The sequence below is a fragment of the Diabrotica virgifera genome, chromosome 9, assembly GCF_917563875.1.
Source record: "Diabrotica virgifera virgifera chromosome 9, PGI_DIABVI_V3a".
Lineage (NCBI taxonomy): Eukaryota > Metazoa > Arthropoda > Insecta > Coleoptera > Chrysomelidae > Diabrotica > Diabrotica virgifera.
The window spans coordinates 14,690,367-14,714,335 of NC_065451.1; the positions used below are offsets into that span (position 1 = coordinate 14,690,367).

Genomic DNA, 23,969 nt, shown 5'->3' on the forward strand with positions numbered 1-23,969 from the left:
CTTGCATATTATTATATTCATTATACCAGTCGTGTAGGTGCAATCATTGTGATTCAAAGTGTTTTTCCTAATTCTGTAATTATTAGTTTAAGTGTTAGTACATACTACCAAAGTAAGTATCTTATTTCTTTCATCGTTCAGTATAATTTTCATTTAATCTTAGCTTGTCCACTGCTGGACATATATCTCCCGCATAATTTTCCATCTGTTTCGATCTTGTACCTCTTACATCCAACTCCTACGACAAAGTTTTATATCATTAGTCCAACCTGTTGGTGGACGACCTCTGCTTCATTACGCATTATCTCTTGGTCTTCATTCCAGTATTCGCCTTGCCAATATGTTATCTGTCATTCGAGCCACGTGACCTGCCCAGTTACATGTCAGTGGTGCTATTCTCTCTACTGCATCAGCCACACTGATCTTTGTCGTAACTGGCGGTTTGGGATATTGTCTCGTTGTAAAACGCGCAACATAGCAAGCTCCATCGCCCTTTGAGACACTCGGATCTTTTACACTATTCTTCTTGTTATAGTCAACGTTTCGGCTGCGTAAGTGAACACTGACACAACACACTGATTAAAGGTTTTTATTTTAAGATATATTGGTATGTCAGACGATTTGAAAATATCATTCAGTTTGCCGAAGGCTGCCCAAGTCAGTCTTATACCACGGAGAAGCTTAACGGTTTGGTTATCTTTTCCTATGCGAACCTCATAAACTAGGTATTTATAAATCATTACCTGGTCTACGGATCTTGTTCCTGCGCATATCTCTTCGCTGACTACATTATTTGTCATCATCTGGTTTTTAGATATATTTATTTTCAACCCACCTTCTAGCGAGGAAAGGTAGAGCTGATTTAAAAGGTCTTTGGTCTCCTCTATCCCATCAGCTATTAGGACACAATCTTCTTCAAACCTCAGGTGGTTAAGCTTTTTTCCGGTTATGTTTATGCCCTTGTCGGTTAGTTTTGCCCTTTTACATATATACTCCAAATGCATAGTGAACAGTTTCGGTGGTAATAATAATAATAATAATAATAATAATATGATATAATAAATAAGTTGATAATGTAATGAGCATTAAGATCAGAACACGACGGGGTACTAATAACGGAAGAACTGGTAACAGAATTGCACCCTGGGAAAAAAGACTGCAAGGGAAGATTGAATTACTGCGTAGGGATATTGGCCAAGTCACAGAATATTTACGAGGAGTACCAAGTAGAAAAGTCATTAGGAGAGCTGAAGAAATAATGCGGAATACTGCAAGACACTCGAGATACGATCCAGACAATAACACAGCCCAACAGTGTCTCGATACATTAAAACAAAAACTCTCCGTCTATTCAGGGCGACTAAGGAGGTACAAAGTTAGTAACAACCGAAAAAGCGACAATGCACTTTTTGAAAATTCCGAGAAGACGTTCTACCGAAAACTCAATTCCACCGTAGAAAGTGCCGACAAGACTTACCCAAGCCAAGAAGAAATTCATGAGTTTTGGGGAAATCAACTTTCCACACCAGCTGCTTTTAACAACAATGCTGGATGGATAGAAGATACGACGTACAACTGTCACCACTACGTTACTGCTAACTACGAACCATTCACGACTGAAGAGGTCTCAAATGTCATCAAAGAGCTTCATAACTGGAAATCCCCTGGACCAGACGGAGTTCAGAACTTCTGGCTTAAAAAGTTTTGGTGTATTCATGATTGTTTATCAACATTAATTAATCATGTTATCTCTAATCCGCAGGAAATACCATCATTTCTAACTCAGGGAACTACTTATTTGATACCAAAGGATCAAAATAACACCCAAGATCCATCCAAGTACCGCCCAATTACTTGTCTTCCAACTTTGTATAAATTGGTCACATCCTGTGTAACCCGGCGTATCTACCAACACTGCGCTCTAAACAATATCATAGAGCCTCAACAGAAAGGATGCGGTAAGGGTTCCATGGGTTGCAAAGAACAACTTATCATCGACTCAGTCATTTCTAACCAGGCATTCACAAAAAAAAGGAACCTTTTTACTGCTTTTATTGACTATAAGAAGGCCTTTGATTCAGTACCGCATGAATGGCTTATAGATATATTAAGAATATACAAAGTCGATGATAACATAGTGACCTTTTTAAGGCATATAATGAGAGATTGGAAGACTAAAATTCACCTCCAAATACCCGGTGAAAACAATATCGAAACCGAAAATATCGCAATCAACCGTGGCCTGTTTCAAGGAGACTCGTTGAGTCCATTGTGGTTCTGCTTAGCTTTGAACCCCCTTTCCCAGCTATTAAACTCCACTGACTCAGGTTTTAGCATTAGAAACAATCATACTGTGGTAGCGAAGCTCAATCATCTGTTGTATATGGATGATTTGAAATTAATGGCTTCCACTCGAGAACACCTAGAACAGATGCTAAAAACTGTAGAAACATTCTCTAATGATATAAGCATGCACTTCGGACTAGACAAGTGCCGTGTTTTGAATATAGTCAGAGGAAAGGTACAGCCCGGTGGATTCGATATGCAAAATGGCCAGAACATCGAGGCCATGGGCGAAAACGATATGTACAAATATCTTGGTGTAAAGCAGGCGCGGAAAATTGACCATAAGCAAATGAAAACTGAGATAACTACTGAGTTTATACGAAGGGTAAAACAGCTGCTTCGTTCACAACTTAACAGTAAAAATTTGTTTAAGGCACTAAACACCTACGCTTGTTCCGCGCTTAGCTATTCATTTGGTATTGTTAAGTGGACAAAAACGGATATAGAACACCTTCAGCGAAAAGTAAGAACACACCTGACAAAGGCACAAAAACACCACCCTAAAAGTGCAGTAGAACGAACGACATTACCCCGGTATCTAGGAGGAAGAGGACTTATGGATATAGGTGAGCAATTAGATAAACAGATTGCTAATTTAAGAACTTATTTTCAGATGCAGGCTGAGACATCTAATCTACACCGCGCCATTTGCGCAGTAGATGACACAACACCGATCAAGCTGAGGGAACCAGAAATGCGCATAAACCACCTTACTAAGGACGAAAAACTGCGCACCTGGATGGGCAAACCTCTGCACGGGCGACATCCCAATGAGGTCAGCCAAGACTATGTCGACAATACAGCGTCGAACTATTGGTTGACATCGGGTAAGATGTTCCCTGAAACAGAAGGTTCAATACTAGCCATTCAGGATCAGGTAATACCAACTAAAAATTACCTGAAACACATCGTCAAAGACCCTCAGATCCAGAACGACAAATGCCGATATGGATGCCGAACCCAAGAAACCATCCAACATCTTACAGGGGGCTGCCAGGCATTTGCTGCAACTGAATACAAGGAACGGCATGACGCAGTGGGAAAAATCCTTCATCAAGAGATAGCTATCAAGCTGGGACTTCTCCAAACGGACCATCTCCCATATTATCAATACGTCCCTGAGAGTATGCTTGAGGATGGCAACTACAAGCTATACTGGGACCGTACTGTGCTCACAGACCAAACAGTGGCACATAATAGACCAGATCTCGTACTAGTTAATAAATTAACAAGACAAACAACATTGATTGATGTGGCGATACCTAACAACAATAATCTACGTAGTAAATTTACTGAAAAGATCGCCAAGTACAGAGATCTGGAAATTCAAATACGAAGACAATGGAGAATGCAAAGTACCCAGACGATACCTATTATTATGTCTACTACTGGAGTCATTCCGAAGAACCTCCTCGAAAACATAAAAAAGCTGGGTCTAAATGAACACCTTTATAAGACCATGCAGAAAGCTGTACTACTCGCGACGGCCAGATGTGTACGAAAATTTCTGGGAGATACTCCAGCATACCAAGTCACCTAGGGCTCGATAACATGGAAAGAGTCCCACACCAGAGCTCAATCCTTTTGATACCGTAGGTATCTGGGATGAGTCAATTTTCCCCTTACAGGGAGTGTGAGCCGTATGGCTAAATCTGGGATAATAATACGTTTATTATCCACAATAACATAGTACATGCTTACAATAAATTACATACATTGAGTTAGTGGATAAAGGGCTACAACTGGTTCAGTCGTGGACCAGTTACCCAGTCCACTTCTGTTCTTCCAACAGTGCCTACCATATTAAAACACGTATTTAGTGAAACGAGAGCATAGCTAACAATAAATATAATAATTATTAAAACGATAATTAAAAAGATATTAGGATTTGTGAAAAGGTAGAAGGAAGAAAGAAACAAAGAACGAAGGGACAAAGGAAAGGAGAGTAGTTCGTTTAAAACTTTACGCAAAAGTTGTTCATATATTTTGTAAATTTAACAGATGCTTCTTATATCGATTTTTAAATGATGATGCTGAGGTAGTTAATAAACGTGAATCTAATTTAAATAAGTTGTTAATGCAAACTGCGACATTGTTGGAAAAACCTCTCTGAAATAATACCTTGTTATGTCTAGGAACACGAAGAATAGTATTGCGTCTGATATTTAAATTGTGTATATCCGTTCTGAAGGTTAACCTGTTGTGTAAATAGGGTGGGATTTTTTTTAAATATACCTTATGACATAAACAACTAAAATGTAATTGCCGTCTGTTGTACATATTTAACCAGTTTAATTGTTTGAATTTACTCGAGATCCTGCCAAATTTTCTAATACCGCAAATCAGACGCACACACGAGTTTTGCAGTTTTTGAACCCTTCGTGAATCAGTACTGTCTAAACACGGTCCACATACAACGTCGCAGTGATTAAAGTGTGATAAAACTAATGAATCGCATAAAAGCTTTTTGAGGTCCTGTGATAAACAATGTCTTTGTGCATAAATCATTTTTAAAGTTGCATAAGCTGCCTTCAATTTAAGAGATATATGTTCTTTAAACCTTAGTCTCGAATCCAATAAAAGGTCTAAGTTTTTAGAATTTAATTTTATAGGAATATTTGTACCACTGATTTCAAGTGAAACGTTAGCCAAAATGGATTCACGTATATTTTCATTGCATAACAATAATGCTACAGATTTTGATGGGTTAATTTTAAGTGCATGGTCAGTAGCCGTTTTGTAAATATTGAACAAATCAATTTTTAGGCGTTCAACAGCTTCTAATACATTAGAATGTTCAAATGACAAATAAATTTGCGTATCATCCGCGTATAAGTGATAGTTGCAGTAGTTAAGACATTTAGGAAATGTTTATGTATACAAACTAAATAATAATGGACCCAAAATACTTCCCTGAGGTACATCTGACTTTATTTCACTAGACGAGGAAGTCATTTCATCAATCTGAACAATTTGTTTACGCTTATGTAAGTAAGAGGCAAGAAGATTCCTGGAACTGACACTAAATTTATAAAACTGTAATATTGCTAATAATATATCATGATTAATTAAGTCAAAGGCTTTAGTAAAGTCTAAAAGAACAAGAAGAGTAACCTTGTTCAAATCTAAAGATATAATAACATCATCAACAACATCAACAAGTGCAGTTGCACACCCATGATTACGTCTAAAACCCGATTGGTTTTCTGGCAAAATTTTATTAGTGCTTAAAAAATCTCTAATCTGACTTTCCATAACTCGTTCAAAAATTTTTGAAAATGTAGGTAAAATACTAATTGATCTGAGATCATTGTACTCTTTAGGTGAGGTGATTTTCGGCAAAGATTTAACTTTTGCAAATTTCCAGTCTAAAGGAAAGTAACTTTTTTCAATGCAAACATTTATTATGTGAGTTAGAATAGGAATAATCACAGAACAGCACAACTGAACAATTGTAATATTTAAGTGGTCATTGCCAAAAGCTTTAGATTTTAACGAAAAAATGATATCCTTAATAAGCTCTTCAGAAACATACGAAAAACAGAAGTTATCATTAATACCCTCTTTTACGTTATGAGCATAATAGTTAAGTAATTCTTTACTACCTGGCATTATATTTATATTATTAATAAAAAAATTCGTATATCGTCGTTATTCTCTTTCTCTTTATTCATAGGCGTGGGCGATTTGAGTACTTAGACAGCCCCTTAAAGACCCAAGATAGAAACTTATATAATGATAGTTTCTGTCGTGGGCTTTGAAAATATTAATCCGCTTTACCAACATGTCCGGTCTAAGCATCTCCCCTGTTCTTCTTTGGTTTTCCTTTCCTCCTGCTCCCAGGATCGTGCAAATCATCAATTCTTCATACTGGTTAATTAACGTCCCTGCCATCTTACCCTACTCTCTCATTTTGGCAGCAATTGGTGACCCCTAGATTTCCCCTCTTTTTTAAGACACCGCTCGCTTTCATCCACCTCATTCGTCCCCCTTAATGCTATTGCTTGCATTTCCATTTAATTTCCCATTAATCATTTCCTATATTTTATTTATAGGAACTCCATCATAAAATAAACAGTTACTCTGATTTTGTCCTACTATTTTAAACTTTATTCATTAATAGCTTGTATCTACTGTTCCAATTTTTGGTTCTAAATCCCTTTCTTGATAGATGCTACTAACACTACATTATCAGCCAACAGGAAAACCAGGGAATGTCGCCCTGTTATCTGATCAAACATTATTGATATTAAAAAAAAGGTCTAAGTTTCTACTCTCACATGGAATCTATCAATCTTCTCCCACACCTGGTTACTATTGGTTTTTTTTATCTTGAGTGAGTGTCCATTGTCCATAGTTTTCACTACACCTTAATTATTGGTTATATTGTACATATACCGTTTTAGTGCAATGGAAAGAACTGAAGGAACGCTATGTCCAGCAGTGGACGCATTTGGGTTGATGATGACTGATTTAATACTGTTTTATTACTGTAGATAATAGTGCTAATACTGTTAAACGGATAATATCTTTAAAACGTATATTTTTTTGAAGCCATCTTACTCCTGTGCATTCCGTATAAAGTGCAGTGAAAAGATGAATTGGTGGATCCTGGGTTGGTTGTCTATTGCATTGTTGGTGGGTACGGCTTGGAGTCAACAGGAAGAAGACAGAGTACTTCAAAAGTAAGTATAGAACGATAAGTAAGCTCGATTATCGAACGTTACCTATCAAATTGGTTATAACAATTTTGGTAACGGCAGCTCGACAAAGGGATGCAGAGGATCTGTTATACCATTCTCTCAGATTTTTAAGCCATGGCATTCTTCTTCGACCTGGCCCTCTTCTTCCATCTACCTTGCCTTGTATTATTAAATGAAGTATATTATATCTCTCTGGGTGTCGCATAACATGGCCAAATATTTACCGTTTGGAATATTGTTATAAAGCTTTTTTCTTGGGTCATGTCACGTCCTAAATCTAATTCCAGTCTACCCGTAAGGTGTAAGATCTTCCTATCTGGTTTTCCCATAACCTTTGCTTCACTCCATGTAACCCCTTTTCTGTCAAGTTATTTTGCTATTACATCACTCCAAATTTCCCTGGCCTTCTTCTGATCATTTTCCCTTGTGTTTTAATTTTTAATAGCTGCAGATGGCCATTCCAACTTTACTGTCTCTTTTCAACTTTGCCATCGATTCTGTTTTTAATTCCTCTCTTATAACATCGTTTCCTACTCGATCTCTTCTAGTTACTTCCTGTACCCTTCGTAAATATCTTATCTTTGCCGCCTGCATCTTACTTTGCTGTTGCTTACTTAGTACCCATACGGTAGAATTTAAACTACCATAAAGGTCTGGATCCCGTGTATGAAAAAAAAGTTGATTAATAGCAAGCTGAAAATTTGTTAATAGCTTAAGGGTGTCTAGTCGGATAAACTTTGATATATGGGAACACTGTAACAGGGGCAGTTTTAATTGTGGAACTGGTTAAAAATTTGGAACGGTCAGACCACGAAACGGTACATTTATTTTGTCCGACAGAATAGACTTAAACTCTCCGAACAGAGATTAAACTCTCATGCAAAAATCAAACTGCTATTTATCACCTGTCATAATTCCTCTCATTTGACATATTCTACATGTTCCACTCCTTAAAACGCCCATTTGGTGATAAATAGCAGTCTGATTTTTGCATGAGAGTTTAATCTCTGTTCGGAGAGTTTAAGTCTGTTCTGTCCGACAAAAAACATGTGCCGTTTTCGTGGTCTGACCGTTCCAAATTTTTGACCTGTTCCACAATTAAAACTTCCCCTGTTCCAGTCTTCCCATATATCAAAGTTTGTCCGACTAGACACCCTTAAGCTATTAACAAATTTTCAGCTTGCTATTAATCAACTTTTTTTTCATACGCAGGATCCAGATCTAATATATTTTCTTCGTTCTTTTGACTAGATTTTACTAACATCTTCCCACAATTGTTATTCACTTCTCACCCTTAATATCGAAAGTTTATTATCATATTTTCCACATTTCTACATTCTATCTGAAGCAGGGTGCCCACATTTTTCAACGTCGTCAATGACGATATGTTTAACATGTATAATTTGTTTTGTTCAAGCGTTTTACTCATTATTGATTTCATTTTCAATAATTTAATATATTTGGACCAAAAATATATCTCTGCTACTAATAGCCTCATTCTATATTTTTACATGCCACATCAATATACTCCTGTAATGATTATCATCAATAAATCGCTGCAATTTAGTTACTTTTACTTTTACAAATTACATACCTACTTATGTAGAAGAAATTTTCTCTGAGAGTCTGTAAGTTCTTTTTTATTTTTCCCAGATTATCCAAGTCCTCAAACAAAGAGAATGTTGTGGAACAAACATATTCGCCTCTTCATTTTACTGACGGGGAAATAAGTAAGTAATAATTGAAATTAAGATCCAGCAGTATTGCAATGTTGCAAAAAGCATCGGACAGAAATCAATAGAAAGAAGTAGTTAAGAAATGTATGGAAAGACTACAAGAAATATTAAATGTTTTTTATATAAATAAAACAAAATGTAAATAGTAACAGCAATGGAAAATTAAACTTTTCAGCTCTAGGTCTTCAAGTATAGTGTTTTGGGTCGTTTTCTTGAGCAGCTTTTCTTGAGTGATATTTTTGACACTTACATATTTCATTTTGTTTTTTCGAGTTTGCTGTGTTTTCTCTGTATATAAAAGTTTGTTTGTTCTAATGGTAGGGGAGCCCAAGCGGGGATTTTTGCAGTTACTCTAAATGGTACCATGCAGATGTACCTCTACCATATATTGGCTCTTAACACAGGGAAGTTCGTTAAGGGGGGCCCGAAAAAAATCTATCCTTAAAAAAACTCGAAATTGACAGATTAAGATAAGGTAAGTTAAGTACATGCAAAAGTGTATATTTCAAAAATCTGACAATTTGAGCCGGGCTTAAGGAAATGGGTGAGTCCCAAATTTTCACAAGAAAAAAGCGAATATTTCGCGAAATGAATGACAGATCGAAAAACTAAAAAATATGTGCTCAATATTTTTTAAAAATCTATCGAATGATACCAAACACGACTTCCCACGGAGATGGGTGGGGGCTAAATTTAATATTTTAAATACGAATCCCGCGATATTTCGCGAAATAACATCAGATCGAAAAACTGTAAAATACACTTATTCAATATTTTTGAAAAATCTATCGAATGGCACCAAACACGACACCCCACGGAGGTGGGGGTATTCTCTTCATTTAAAATCTTAAATAGGAGCCCCCATTTTTTATTGAAGATTTGGATTCCTTGCGTAAAAGTAAGTATAGTCCTGTCGCCAGGGGGGGTACAACGGCCTTCTTAATTCAGATGGACTTACCCAAGTTTTTTTTATGTATTTTGACCCGTAGAACACGAATTTTTTGGGTAACAGTTGATCCGGATGTCGATAAGATTGTTATAAACAAAGAAGTTGAGGAATTACATAACAGCGATTTCTCTCAAAACAAAACATTTTTTTGTATTTTTTGGGTCATTCTAACCAAAAAATGTTCCTACAAGTTTTTTCGTAGGATGCATAGTTTTCGAGATAAACGCGGTTGAACTTTCAAAAAATGGAAAAATTGCAATTTTTGAACCCGAATAACGTTTGAATAAAAAATAAAATAGCAATTCTGCTTACCGCCTTTAAAAGTTTAAGTCAAATTATATCTGTTTTGAATATTTGTATTGCTACAAATTTATTTTTTGATTGTTAAAAAAAGCTATAAACACATACTGTTTCCCGTGCCTAATACATGCGTTTTATTGCATGCTACTTAGAAATAGTCCCGCTTGCACTTTTACCTCCTCTACGTACTCGTTCGATTTTAAATGAGAAATCATTGAAACATCACTCAAGCACTAGGTGTTTATAGCTTTGTTTTAACAATAAAATAATACATTTTTGGCAATACAAATAATTAAAACCGATATAATTTGACTTGAACTTTCAAATGCGGTAAGCAGAATTGCTATTTTATTTTTTAATCAAAAGTTTTTCGGGTTCAAAAATTCCAATTTTTCGATTTTTTGAAAGTTCAACCTCGTTTATCACGAAAACTATGCATCCTACGAAAAAATTTGTAGGAACATTTTTTGGTTAAAATGGCCCAAAAAATACAAAAAAATGTTTTGTTTTGCGAGAAATCGCTGTTATGTGATTCCTCAACTTCTTGGTTTATAACAATCTTATCGACATCCGGATCAACTGTTACCCAAAAAATTCGTGTTCTACAGGTCAAAATACATAAAAAAAACTTGGGTAAGTCCATCTGAATACAGGAGGCCGTTGTACCCCCCCTGGCGACAGGACTAGTAACTTTTATTCGAAACATTTTTTCCACTTATGGATAGATGGCGTTATAATCGGAAAAAACGATTGTTGGAAATGGAAAATTAAATTAAAAAATGGCAAGCGCCCACTAAAATGGAAAACTTTACTTAACTATTTTCGGTTTTAGAACCTACTCTTCACAACCCAATAGGTCTCCTAAGCGCTCGAGTGACTGCACATTTAGCATACTTTGCTCCCCTACCATAAATGTACAAAAAGTAATTTTAATTCTATAATAAACCACTTAACTTTCAGAAACAATACAAAAGCAGTTCGCCAAACGAGTGGGTCTACATCACTATAAAGAAATAGATCCAGTGAAATTCAGAAGCCTTTTATCAGATCTCTTCCCTACTCAAACAAGATCATTACCAAACTTTAAGAAAGATAAAACTTCCTGTAAATTGTGTAAGCTACTAATTTTAAAAATTCAATTGTTTGGATTTACTAAAAAAGTAGCTGAATTCATATGTAGCATGTACTTTCTAGAAGCTTCATTGAGTTCTGATGGATTCTGTAAGCAAATTTTAGATATTAATATGGTAAGTTTCATGGACTTTGCTTTACTACTACTACTACCACTACAGTTTGAAGCGTTTAATACAGCGTTCTCCAACGCCTTACGACTCCTAACCGTCATTCTTCTCTGTTTAACCATAGACCTGGCCTCTAGTTCTTTTTCAATTCCCTCCCTCCAGCTTCCTCTCGGGCTTCCTCTTTTCCTTCTCAATTGTGGTGCCCACGTCAGAATCTGTTTAGGGATCCTGTCATTTGGCATTCTTTGTACATAACCGTATCATATTAGTATGTTTTTCTAACCTATACGTTTCTTTCTTTTATAGCACCATCGAGTGTTCCATCTTGAGTTATCTTAATCCCTAGGTACTTCTATTCATCACAGTATTTAATTTCTACCCCATCGTCTAATCCAATGGACTACTTTGTTCCTCCAGTACACATGGCTTCAGCTTTCTTAATATTGACTTAGAGGTCTCTAATTTCTATGTTCTTCTATTAGCTTCCACATCATGTAACTCAAGTCGTCATGATACTGAGCAATCACAACATTTGGTCATCAGCGAAACATAAAGTGTACAGTATTGTCTCGTCATTGAGAAAGATTCCCATGCCAGAACATTTTCTGTTCCACGGCTTGAGTGCTTGTTCCAGATAAATTTTGAAAAGGGTAGGCGAAATACACCAACCCTGCTTCAGACCTTTCGTGACTTTAAATCCCTCAGATATCCTTGATTTAGTTTTAATTTTTGCAGTCGTTCCATTATACAGACTTTGGACTGCTTTCATAAGACCATGTTTAATGTTGGTTTGCTATAGGGTTGACCATAGTTTACTGAGAGGTACATTGTCATATGCTTTTTGTAAGTCTACGTACACCAGGTGAACTTGTTTATTGACTTCTTTATTTGAATAAAGAAGGTCATTGCTTTATGCTGACAATAAAAATTATCAAACCACTACTTATTTTGCCGAGAATTATATTTTTACATCCATTTCTCGTCCTTGTCATGCTGACGCAACGCAGGAACTCTTAGAAACCCTTTAGGCTATCGGATAAAATAACAGTGCTATCAGCGTATCTAAGATTATTAACCCGTTCACTTCTCATTCCAAATTCTTTATCATGTAAAGCCTGTTTAAAAAATTACATCCGAGTAGATATTAAATAATAGCGGGTGAATAATAGAATGCATCACTGTCTGACGCCTCATTGAAGTAATATTCGTCGGTTAGTCTCCTTTAAACGCGTATGAGAGTTTTCTTTTTCCAATGCGAATTTTCTATGATACGTAGGTCTCTACCGTCTCTACCATCAATGCCTTGATTTTTAGTAGCTCTTGATTTTTAGTAGCTAAAATGCGTTTCATGTTATACCCTATCGAAAGCCTTTTCGTAATCGATGAAAGCCACATACATATTGTTATGCTCTACTTTATCTCTTTATTTAGATTGATTAGCAAATTCTTAATTTAATTAATTAATCAATTACTTTAATCACTGCCTATGTAAAACAAAAACTAAATTCAAATTAAATATTCCAATAAATTTTATTCTCAGGGCTAATTCTGTATTTGATACAATACCTATGATTTGTGGCTTCTAGTATTTCTAGTTGCTTACTTCTTCCAGGATGGAACAGGGAATTTAAAAACATTCAATATCATATAAATGTAATATATCATTTTACCAAATAAGCCGTGTACATATGATTTAAAAATACTAAATTTAACTTTGTTGCAACAATTTCTTACTTAATAAATCAAACTTTAATTCTTATATCTCTGTGTTTTAACAAAAAAAATTATTTAAATAAATTTTTTATTTTATCATACTAAATTTAATAAATTTTACTTTTATTCATTTGAATTGAATTCTTAAATTTGAAATGACTAATTGCGTTATAGTAATGTCCAATAAACAAATAAGCAAATATGGTTCTGATATAAACAAATTCTCTCCCTTCTGACAAATGATTTGACTAACCTTTTTGTTTCTTCACTTTCTCTTTTTCCGGATTGCGTGGTCCTCGATGCTCCTAACGTACTCTCTGGATGTTGCGAAAAGGTCCCTCTCGTCCAAATGCTTCCACAACAACACGCAGGACTTGCTCGAATTCTCTTACTCAATTTTCTCCTTGCTCGATATCTTGTGCAAATAGATATCAATCAGCTACTCGTTCTAGACAAAACAAAGGAATCTCCCTCGGACCAGGAATATTAACTTTTCAACCGGTCGACGATTTGGTTTCAACTTGATTCTGCTTGCAAAGGCCGATCACAACACTATACACTGATTTCTTACTTTTGAAAATTGGACTGCTCTCATCAGATAATTGTAGGATTCCTTTAAAGACGATCGTAATAAAAGTCCGTTTGATGTTTAACAGTTTTAATTAATAAAATAGATAGCTAAATTATTGATACTATTAAATTGACGAAATGTAAAAGTGTAAAAGCGACCAAAATCTTACGTGTTCTTATTCTTACAAAAAAGAAATGTATTTATAGATAATTTGCGTCTAATCAATGTAATACCCGTCTTAATTCGTCTTTTTCTAAGTATTATTCCTAAGAACGCGTCTGGTCGTCGCTGTGATGTTATATCGACTGAATGTATTCGTTCTAGTTCCCTACGCTAAAACCAACCCTCCTAGGCTAATCTCTTTTTTCCTGTGAAACAACCCAATTAAAATTGGTTCAAAGCATATACCGACATTTTTCAATAACCCAAATCTACAAAAATTAGTCAAGCTAGCTACTTCGCCACTTGCTGATCTTTAACGATCGAAAATAAACACACGATTAGATACGCCCACACAGCTGTCCTAAGGGACGGCCGTTTGTTTCGTATTTCTACTAATAATCAAGGAAAAATGATATACAGGGAAATTTAAAATATAAGGTACACTATTTACAATCCTACATAATCATTATACAGTGACCCTCTCTTCTCTCGCAAATCCCGACTCCAACTTTCTTATCCCTTCTACCAATCTTTTCCACCCAATCAAAAACAAGCCTCTCTCAAAACCTTTCCTACCCATTTCTTAAGAAAAAATATTTTTCTATATAACTTTCCAATTTGTCAAATTTTAAGAAATATCATAATTAGATTTTTCCTACATACTACTTTTACTTCTAAAAACTAAAACAATATGTTTAGCTAGCATCATTAGATCTTCCAGGAAACATATTAAAAACATTATTGTTCTCGCCAAACGATATGTCCACTTTCTAATCCCGAGTTGTTTGTTAGTGTACCAATTCATTTCGCCGAATCATTATCACTAATCGTTTTCACTTTCCCGAAACACTGTCCAATAGCTAAATTAGATTGGGATGAGAATCTATGATCTAATGGTCTTTGATATAAATTTAATTTTCTTTTTAAATGATGAACTATAATTTTTTGAATTAAAAAAAAACAATTCTACAACAGTATATATCTTTACGTTGGTCACGGATTTTTGGAGAAGTACATTTAAGCCAAAAAGTCCCTAACGAGTACTCGACTCATTCCTAAATCCTAATTGGTTTTCATCTAGGTGTCTTTCACAATGACTTATTATTCTTACATGAATAATGCGAAGAAAAAATTTCAATGTGTGGCTGATTAGACTACATAATTAACCAGAGTTACTATAGAAAAAGACTTAAGCAATTCCTCAGGTAATTCACCAGTAGTATAAACGTCATTAATAAGCTTGGATAGAGTACTGAGGTGGTCGTCTTGCATCATTTTTAAGAGTTCAGCTTGGATGTTGTCTAGTCCAGTTGCTTTTTTAATTTACGCTGCTTTTATTACATGAAGAACTTCAAAATATCAGGCCCATCTTGATCTAAATACGTTACTCTGTAGGCTGGGTTTGCTCTGTATCCAGATATAAAAACTGCCGTATTTGCTTATTTTCTTACACTCCCTTTAAGGTTTCAGTGGAAGGATATTTCTACCTACAGATACTCGAATCTCAGGACTCGGTTCCAATATTTTAAAAAGAATCCAACTACCTTTTCATTTTACTTACCTTAAAGAATTTATGCCTGGTTGCACCAACATATCTTAAGCTTAAGACGTGGCTTAAGCTCAGCTTATGAAACATACGCGTTTCATCATTGAGTCTTAGATCAATTTTCAGCTTGTCACAATGGACTGCCACGTGGATTGGAACGATAAGAATCGAAAATTATGGTGCAAAGTAACTGATACTTAAAGCGGCCCTATCTATAAGCTAAGCTGGGCTAAGCTGAAGCTTAAGATTTGTTGGTGCTACCAGGCATTAATTTTTTTTATTTTCTTTTATAAGAATATTGGGTCATTCAAGAAATAGTAAGTATTATATTATTTAGTTACTATATTGTTATTTCTTTGATTTGTAGCCTATCCTGGAGTACGTAGTTAAAAGTAGTAAAATCTTGGATCCAGATTTCGCCTGTACTATCCTTCTACAATCACGAGACTGTTACTACCCTACGCCAGCACTTTCTTGGGTCGCAGAAATACCTCCAACAACACCTGTGTATGCAAATGTAAGTAATGCCAATGGAAAAATTTTAGAAGCATAGAATTTGTAATTTAAGATTATAATAATTAAGATTATATTATATAAAAATACTTTTATCTACTGTATCTAATATTATGTGTAAGTTTTTAGTTTGTGAAAACTGTCATTATAGAGATCAGTGCGTGAAGTAACAATGTATTTTAAATGGGATTTTACTTTTTTGCACTGTTTTTTGGCACACTTTCATATAATCAAATATCCTTAACTTTAGCGTTGTCATGGTGATGACATGTGAGCAATAAATTACAACAAAAGTTTTGACAGTTTTTTTGTTTGAAAGAAGTTTGAATTTTTAAATTTCAAAGTTCTAAAAATTGTAGAAGAGAAATAATGTATTCCAGTGATTACGAGTTGCAGTTTTTTCATTTGTTTATCGTAGATAAAATATTGTATGAAACTGTGCGTGAAGTACTTTTTGCGCACTTACGCGATATATAGCACTCGCTACGCTCGTGCTCTAAACATCGCGTGCGTGCGCAAAAAGCATAAGGAATAATATAAGGAGCGGCAAAACTTACCGCGAGAGAAAAAGCAAATATACAGTAATAAATTATAGTTAAATTTTTCAATATTTCAGAAAACTAAATAAAAAACTATAAAATGAGAAACTTCAGTGACACTCAGATATTCAAACTTTATACATTTTAAACGTAACACATCTGGATTAGATCCGATGTTTTTCGTGTAGAAAAACCATTGAATACATTTTTTGGTCAAAGTGCTTGATTTATTATGGCTTTATTTAAGTTTTTTTAGTAAAAGACGAATATAAATCTGAATAAAGAAAGTGAAAAAATAGTATGTCAAAGTGTGTAAGAAGTATTTATTTCTTTAGCTAAGCGCTTTCGACAAAATTGTCATCATCGGAGATAATGGTCAATAGAAACAAAGTACCACTACTGAAGGCTATATGCGTGAGCATCTTAATACCTAGCTGTATTACAAAATATATAGTTATGTATGCTTGTAATTTTGTCCCCCTTACAACCTCCATACAGAAAAAATAGAAAAACGGCTACACAAACGTTAAAAACACATTAGAACTTTTTTCATTGCGTGGGTGTATCACACAACCATTACGGCCTAGGAGCAATGGCGTACTGAGCATGGTTCCGCCCAGGGTCCGGGCCCAGCAGGGGCACTCTCTATCTCGCTTTTTGCTTCTTTTCTTTCTAATTTGATGGGGACATTTTGAACTACACAAGTACACACTAGGAAATGTAACTGCTTAATAAATTTTAATTTTTGTGTAGGTACCTACTTATAAATAAAAACGAAGAATACCTATTTATTAAAAAATTTAAAACAAAATTTATTAAGAAACACATGAAACACTTTTGTAAGGTTCCTTACTCGTTTTATAGAAGAAAAAAACATTTTTTTTAATTAAAAAAAAATTAATGTAAAACTAAATTGTTTTTAAAAATGAGCACTTTGAACCGATAAAACTTACAGATCATATAAACAATACATAAGTCAAGTATTTTGTGAAGCGGTAGCAGTCAATGAGGGTATTTGGCTCCGAATTCCATCCTACTACATCGAGTTACTTGATATTTTCACAGTAAGTAGGGAATAGCTCAAGAAACAAAGTCTACCCTATGCCGATGTGCGCTTTTATCTTGGGGTGGTTCCCACCCCTTCTCGTGGGTGAAAAATGTTTTGGTTAAAATAGCCACGGAAGAGGCTTAAAAAACTGTTCTATAATTATTTTTGAAAACTCGATACTTTTTGAGTTATTCGTGGTGGAAAATTGGCCATTTTCATTGAAAAATGTCACCTTTTCGGACGGATTTTTGCGAATACCTTAAAAACTATGCATCTAACAAAAAAACTATATGAAATATTTCTATAGGTTATAAAAAAAACAAAGAGATTCGTTCCTTCATAAATCTTCTAGTTAAAGTACAAAGAGGGAATATGAGTTTGTTTTTTGCTGCATGCTCAAATCGGTGTCTTCAACTTGAAATAACAGAGAAACTGTCGATTTAGGTATATAATGATACTAATAACTTTTGTAGTGCTTGAAAAGACCTTTTAAATGAGCAATACTAAATGTCGATTATATTCAAACTAAGCGAGACATTCTGCAAAAAAGTTGATGACTAATGTATTTAGAAAGAAATGAGAAGTATATTTAACCCCTCATCCATCAGAATTTAAATACATCGTTTTCCTTCTACAATACTTTTTTCTATAGTATTATTTCTATGTTCAAAAAGTTCGATTGGATTAAAATGAATGGTTTTTGAAAAAAAATAAGATCAAATTATAGAGCGCATTTTTAAATTTTGATGGATTCGACCGTTACTTGATGGAAGTTCATTTTATCTAACAATAAAACACATTTCAGTGTTTTATTGTTAGATTTTTAAATTTTCTTAAAATCTTCCTTTTCCTCCATGTAACTCGAAAAAGATACGAGATATGAAAAAAAGATACCATAAAAAAAGAATGTGTGTGTACTTTGTACGCACGTAAGAAGATATTCTTCTATTATATAATAGGTAATTTAAACGAAGTAAATATACTTAAAAGGTTATTTGTATTTTATTTAAAAATCAAACTAACTTTCTTATCTACCACTTTCAAAAAATTTTTATTAAAACAACCAAAAATAAAAAAAAATGAATCGCCCAGGAATTGAACCCGCAACCTTCCAATCTCAGTGCTAACGCATTTCCCACTACTCCAGCGAGGCCCTAGAAATAGACATGTAAGTTTCGGATATAATTACACAACACGGCGACATATAGTGTAAAAATGTTATGCTTACATAATATTTTATTATTTTACTACAGGGAAACACAAATCCAAAAACACAAGAATTATAATAAATAATACATTTCCTAAAACCACTAATATATTCTTTTAATGACTTATTTGCACGGTTACAGATACATACATAATACATACCTATCTTGAAAGATTAGCAATGAACTACATACTGTCAGAACTACATACTGTCAGTGTGCGCAGGCGCGCGGATCATGTACAATTTTACCCTCAATCGATTCGCCGCTAAAGAAGAATATCTTCAAAAATGTAGGGCTTTTTCAGATAAAAATTTCCTTTTTATTTTTCATTACTGTATCTCTTATCATTTTCAAGATACATGGAGAAAAAGAAGATTTTTAAGAAAATTTAAAAATGCGCTCCATAATTTGATCTGTTCTTTTTTCAAAAACCATTCATTTTAAACAGATCCAACTTTTTGAACATAGAAATAAAACTATAATAAAAGGTATTGTGGAAGGAAAACGATGCATTTACATTTTGGTGAATGGGGGTTAAAATTACTTCTCATTTTTTCTTAAAATACATTAGTTATCAATTTTGTTTGCAGCGTATCTCGCTTAGTTTTAATGTAATGGACCTTTAATATAGCTCATTTTAAAGGTCTTTTCAAGCACTACAAAAGGTAGTAGTAGCATTATACAAGTAAAATCGACCGTTTCTCTGTTATTTCAAGTTGAATACACCAATTTGAGAATGTACCAAAAAACAAACTATTTTCACCGACCATATCTCTTTTTGTATTATAACTCGAAGATTTATGAAGGCAATTGTCTCTTTATTTTTTTATAACCTACAAAAATTTTTAATATAGTTTTTCTAGTTAGATGCATAGTTTTTAAGGTATTCGCAAAAAACCGTTCGAAAAGGTATTATGTTTCAATGAAAATGGCCAATTTTCAACCACGAATATCTCAAAAAGTATTGAGTTTTCAAAAAAAAATTATAGAATAGTTTTTGCTTAAAATTAGGTTCTCTAGCGAATTCCGTGGTAATTTTAACCAAAAAATTGTCCACCCTTAAAAAGGGGTGAGAACCACCCCTAAAATAAAAGCACACATCGGCATAGGGTAGACTTTGAATTAGGAGATAAGTAGAGGCTAGGCACAAAATTTTATTAAAATCCATGCAGTAGAATAAAATTCGGAGGTAATAACATATTCTTGCTCCCATTGACTGGCGTATTTATGTTTTGTTTGAAAATGAATCGTAATGCATGGGAAAAGTTATAGCGGAAGAACAATATACAGCTAGAATATTGGAATAACGATGCTCTGAATAAAAAAATGGACAAAAGTATCAATAAATAGGAAACATATTATTGTGTTTTCAATTTTATCAATCCAAAATAAAAATTAAATTAAATTTTTTTTTAAATAACGCGGGCACATAAATTTGATACACCCTGTATATTGAGCTGTAGATATTTCTTAGAATGTAGTTTGGATGTAAGTAGATTTCTCTTTTAATGAGCTTTCCGATGAACCCTTAAAGACTTTTTGTTGTTCTGAAGCTATTTCCTTGTGGCATTTTTATGATTAATTATTTGTATGGGAAATAAGCCACAATTAAAATGAAAAAAATAATTTTATTAACGTTTCGACGCCCAAATCGGGTGCCGTTGTCAAAATACAAAATATTACTAAAATAAACTAAAGTGTTGTTGCTAAGCAAAAAAATTCTTCTAATAATTTATTTAATCTCACTCATTTATATTGGCAATTCAGACATATATTATACATTTTAAAGTAGAAGACTTTAAAATGATATTGCCAATATTTATGAGTTGCGTTCCTGGGACGACTTACTGAAAGATAGTTCATTCGATTACATGAAATTAACCCCAACTCAAGAATATCCGTCATAAAAAATTATAGCATGTGATATGTCTTTAAAAAGACAACCAAATGCAACGACAGTAAAATTCTCGCGTTAGAGACTTCATAGTAAATCACAAGGGAAAACCAGGAAAAACCTGTGATACTATCCCGACATCGTAAGTATTTGGTCTTACATTAATTTACTCTCAAAAAATAATACCAAATTCTGACTTGTAACATGTTTAAATTATAAATAATATTAATAATACTAGATATATAAGTAATACTAAAATATAAAATATGTACTAGCTCGATATTATTGACTTACTAATCTTGGTATTTTCTTTCTATTGACTTCCTCTTTCAGTATGGGTAACCACATCCTACTGCATTCTACCGAGGAATTTGCGACACAATTGGTTTCATTTAGCATAATTAGAGCCGCTTCTTTGATTTTTCTCTTTTTACTATCTGATTCTTTCAGGACTATACTTGAATCTCTCCACTGAACTCTATGTTCATTATCCCATGCGTGTTGACATATCTGAGATCTCTCAAATTCTCTATTTTTAATATAAGATTGATGTTCATTTATTCTAACGTCTAATGGTCTTGATGTCTCACCTAAATAAAATTGTTCGCATTCACAAGGTATTTTATAAATGCAATTCTTTGTTCTTTCTTGATCATTGTTAGGTTTAGTTTTAGATAGAATAGATCTCAATGTGTTTGTTGTTTTGAATGTTGTTGAAATGTTGAATTTATTTCCTATTGTTTTAAGTTTCTCGGATAGTCCTTTTATATATGGTATTGATATTTTCCTCGTATTATTTCTGGTGAATGTTGTAGGATCCCGTTCTAAGTTGTTCTGTTCCATTCGATCCAATCTTGACAATTCCTTATTTATAAACGATAAAGGATAATCATTTTTTAATAAAACAGATGTTAACAATTGTTTTTCTGCTAAAAAGGAATTTTCGTTAGAACAAGTAATTTTGGCTCTATCATATAAGGATTTAATGATTCCCTTTTTAACGTTGATGTTGTGATTTGACTTGTAATTGAGATATCTGTTGGTGTGTGTTGGTTTTCTATACACTTGAGTCTCATATCCAATATCCTTCTTTGAGATCAAAACATCGAGGAAAGGTAGGCTGTTATTGTATTCCTTTTCCATTGTAAATTTTATTGTCTCTTCTTGATCGTTTATAATATTCAGGAACGTATCCAACAATTCTGATTTATGAGGCCATATTGAAAACACATCATCTATATATCTCCACCATACTGTGGGTTTTAAATTTTGTTTAAAAATAATATTAGTTTCGAAATCCTCCATAAATATATTAGCCAATAATGGAGATAAAGAAGAGCCCATTGCTAGACCAAAATTTTGTTTATAGAATTCATTGTTTAGTTGAAAATAGGTATTATGGGTACATAATGTCAATAACTCCATTATAGCTGATACATTTAGTCTTGTCCTAGTTGCCAATGTATTATCATTCTCTAATTTCGTTTTGATTATGTTTAAAGTTTTATCTAATGGTACATTTGTAAATAAACTGTTTATGTCAAAACTTACTAAAATATTATTTGGATTAAATTCAATAGTTGATAATTTGTTTAAAAAATGTTTTGTATTTTTTATAAAAGTGTCATCATTATTAGCAAATGGTTTTAGAATGTTTAATAAGAATTTTGATAGTTCACTACAAGGAGAATTGATGGTACTACAAATGGGTCTAAGTGGTATGTTCGCTTTATGAATTTTCGGCACTCCATAAAAATGTGGTGTCTTACTGTAGTGAGGTGTCATTAATTTTCTTTGATAGTATGTTAGATCATTTTTAAATTTGAATAAAGTTCTATATATTTTGTTTTCTAGTGTCTTCGTTGGATCCTTCGTTAATTTGCTATAAGGTCCATTTGTAATTAGATCTGTAATTTTGTCCTCATATTGTATTTTATTCATTATTACAGTTGCATTGCCTTTATCCGCTGGTAGGATTGTTATGGAGTCATCATTTCTTAAAGTTTTTAAAGCTTTCATTTCCTCTTTGCTGATATTCTGTTCAATTTGATTAGACTTTTCCAATTCAAGTTTACATAGTACCCTATATTGTTCTTTTTCATGAGTTGGTAGACACTGGGATATTTTCTCCACTGAGCTGATTATGTCTAATTTTGGAATAGATGGATGAGTAACAGCATAGTTTCAATCTATCAAATAGACATTTAAATGCAACGGAAAATTTGGTATTGTCAAAAGGTTTAAACTATGCTGTTACTCATCCATCTATTCCAAAATTAGACATAATCAGCTCAGTGGAGAAAATATCCCAGTGTCTACCAACTCATGAAAAAGAACAATATAGGGTACTATGTAAACTTGAATTGGAAAAGTCTAATCAAATTGAACAGAATATCAGCAAAGAGGAAATGAAAGCTTTAAAAACTTTAAGAAATGATGACTCCATAACAATCCTACCAGCGGATAAAGGCAATGCAACTGTAATAATGAATAAAATACAATATGAGGACAAAATTACAGATCTAATTACAAATGGACCTTATAGCAAATTAACGAAGGATCCAACGAAGACACTAGAAAACAAAATATATAGAACTTTATTCAAATTTAAAAATGATCTAACATACTATCAAAGAAAATTAATGACACCTCACTACAGTAAGACACCACATTTTTATGGAGTGCCGAAAATTCATAAAGCGAACATACCACTTAGACCCATTTGTAGTACCATCAATTCTCCTTGTAGTGAACTATCAAAATTCTTATTAAACATTCTAAAACCATTTGCTAATAATGATGACACTTTTATAAAAAATACAAAACATTTTTTAAACAAATTATCAACTATTGAATTTAATCCAAATAATATTTTAGTAAGTTTTGACATAAACAGTTTATTTACAAATGTACCATTAGATAAAACTTTAAACATAATCAAAACGAAATTAGAGAATGATAATACATTGGCAACTAGGACAAGACTAAATGTATCAGCTATAATGGAGTTATTGACATTATGTACCCATAATACCTATTTTCAACTAAACAATGAATTCTATAAACAAAATTTTGGTCTAGCAATGGGCTCTTCTTTATCTCCATTATTGGCTAATATATTTATGGAGGATTTCGAAACTAATATTATTTTTAAACAAAATTTAAAACCCACAGTATGGTGGAGATATATAGATGATGTGTTTTCAATATGGCCTCATAGATCAGAATTGTTGGATACGTTCCTGAATATTATAAACGATCAAGAAGAGACAATAAAATTTACAATGGAAAAGGAATACAATAACAGCCTACCTTTCCTCGATGTTTTGATCTCAAAGAAGGATATTGGATATGAGACTCAAGTGTATAGAAAACCAACACACACCAACAGATATCTCAATTACAAGTCAAATCACAACATCAACGTTAAAAAGGGAATCATTAAATCCTTATATGATAGAGCCAAAATTACTTGTTCTAACGAAAATTCCTTTTTAGCA

General features: G+C 33.5%; 1 protein-coding gene across 1 annotated transcript in view; it reads left to right on the forward strand.

Annotated features, from left to right (window-relative positions):
- The window catches only part of LOC114330678 (sphingomyelin phosphodiesterase 1-like), a 61,511-nt gene continuing 37,542 nt past the window's right edge, over window positions 1-23,969 (forward strand). Inside the window, exons 1-5 of the mRNA XM_050661683.1 lie at window positions 1-112; window positions 6,901-7,031; window positions 8,703-8,779; window positions 10,995-11,281; window positions 15,635-15,784. Coding sequence (XP_050517640.1) covers window positions 6,943-7,031; window positions 8,703-8,779; window positions 10,995-11,281; window positions 15,635-15,784 — 603 coding nt within the window. The 5' untranslated portion in view covers window positions 1-112; window positions 6,901-6,942. The remainder of the gene's footprint in view (window positions 113-6,900; window positions 7,032-8,702; window positions 8,780-10,994; window positions 11,282-15,634; window positions 15,785-23,969) is intronic.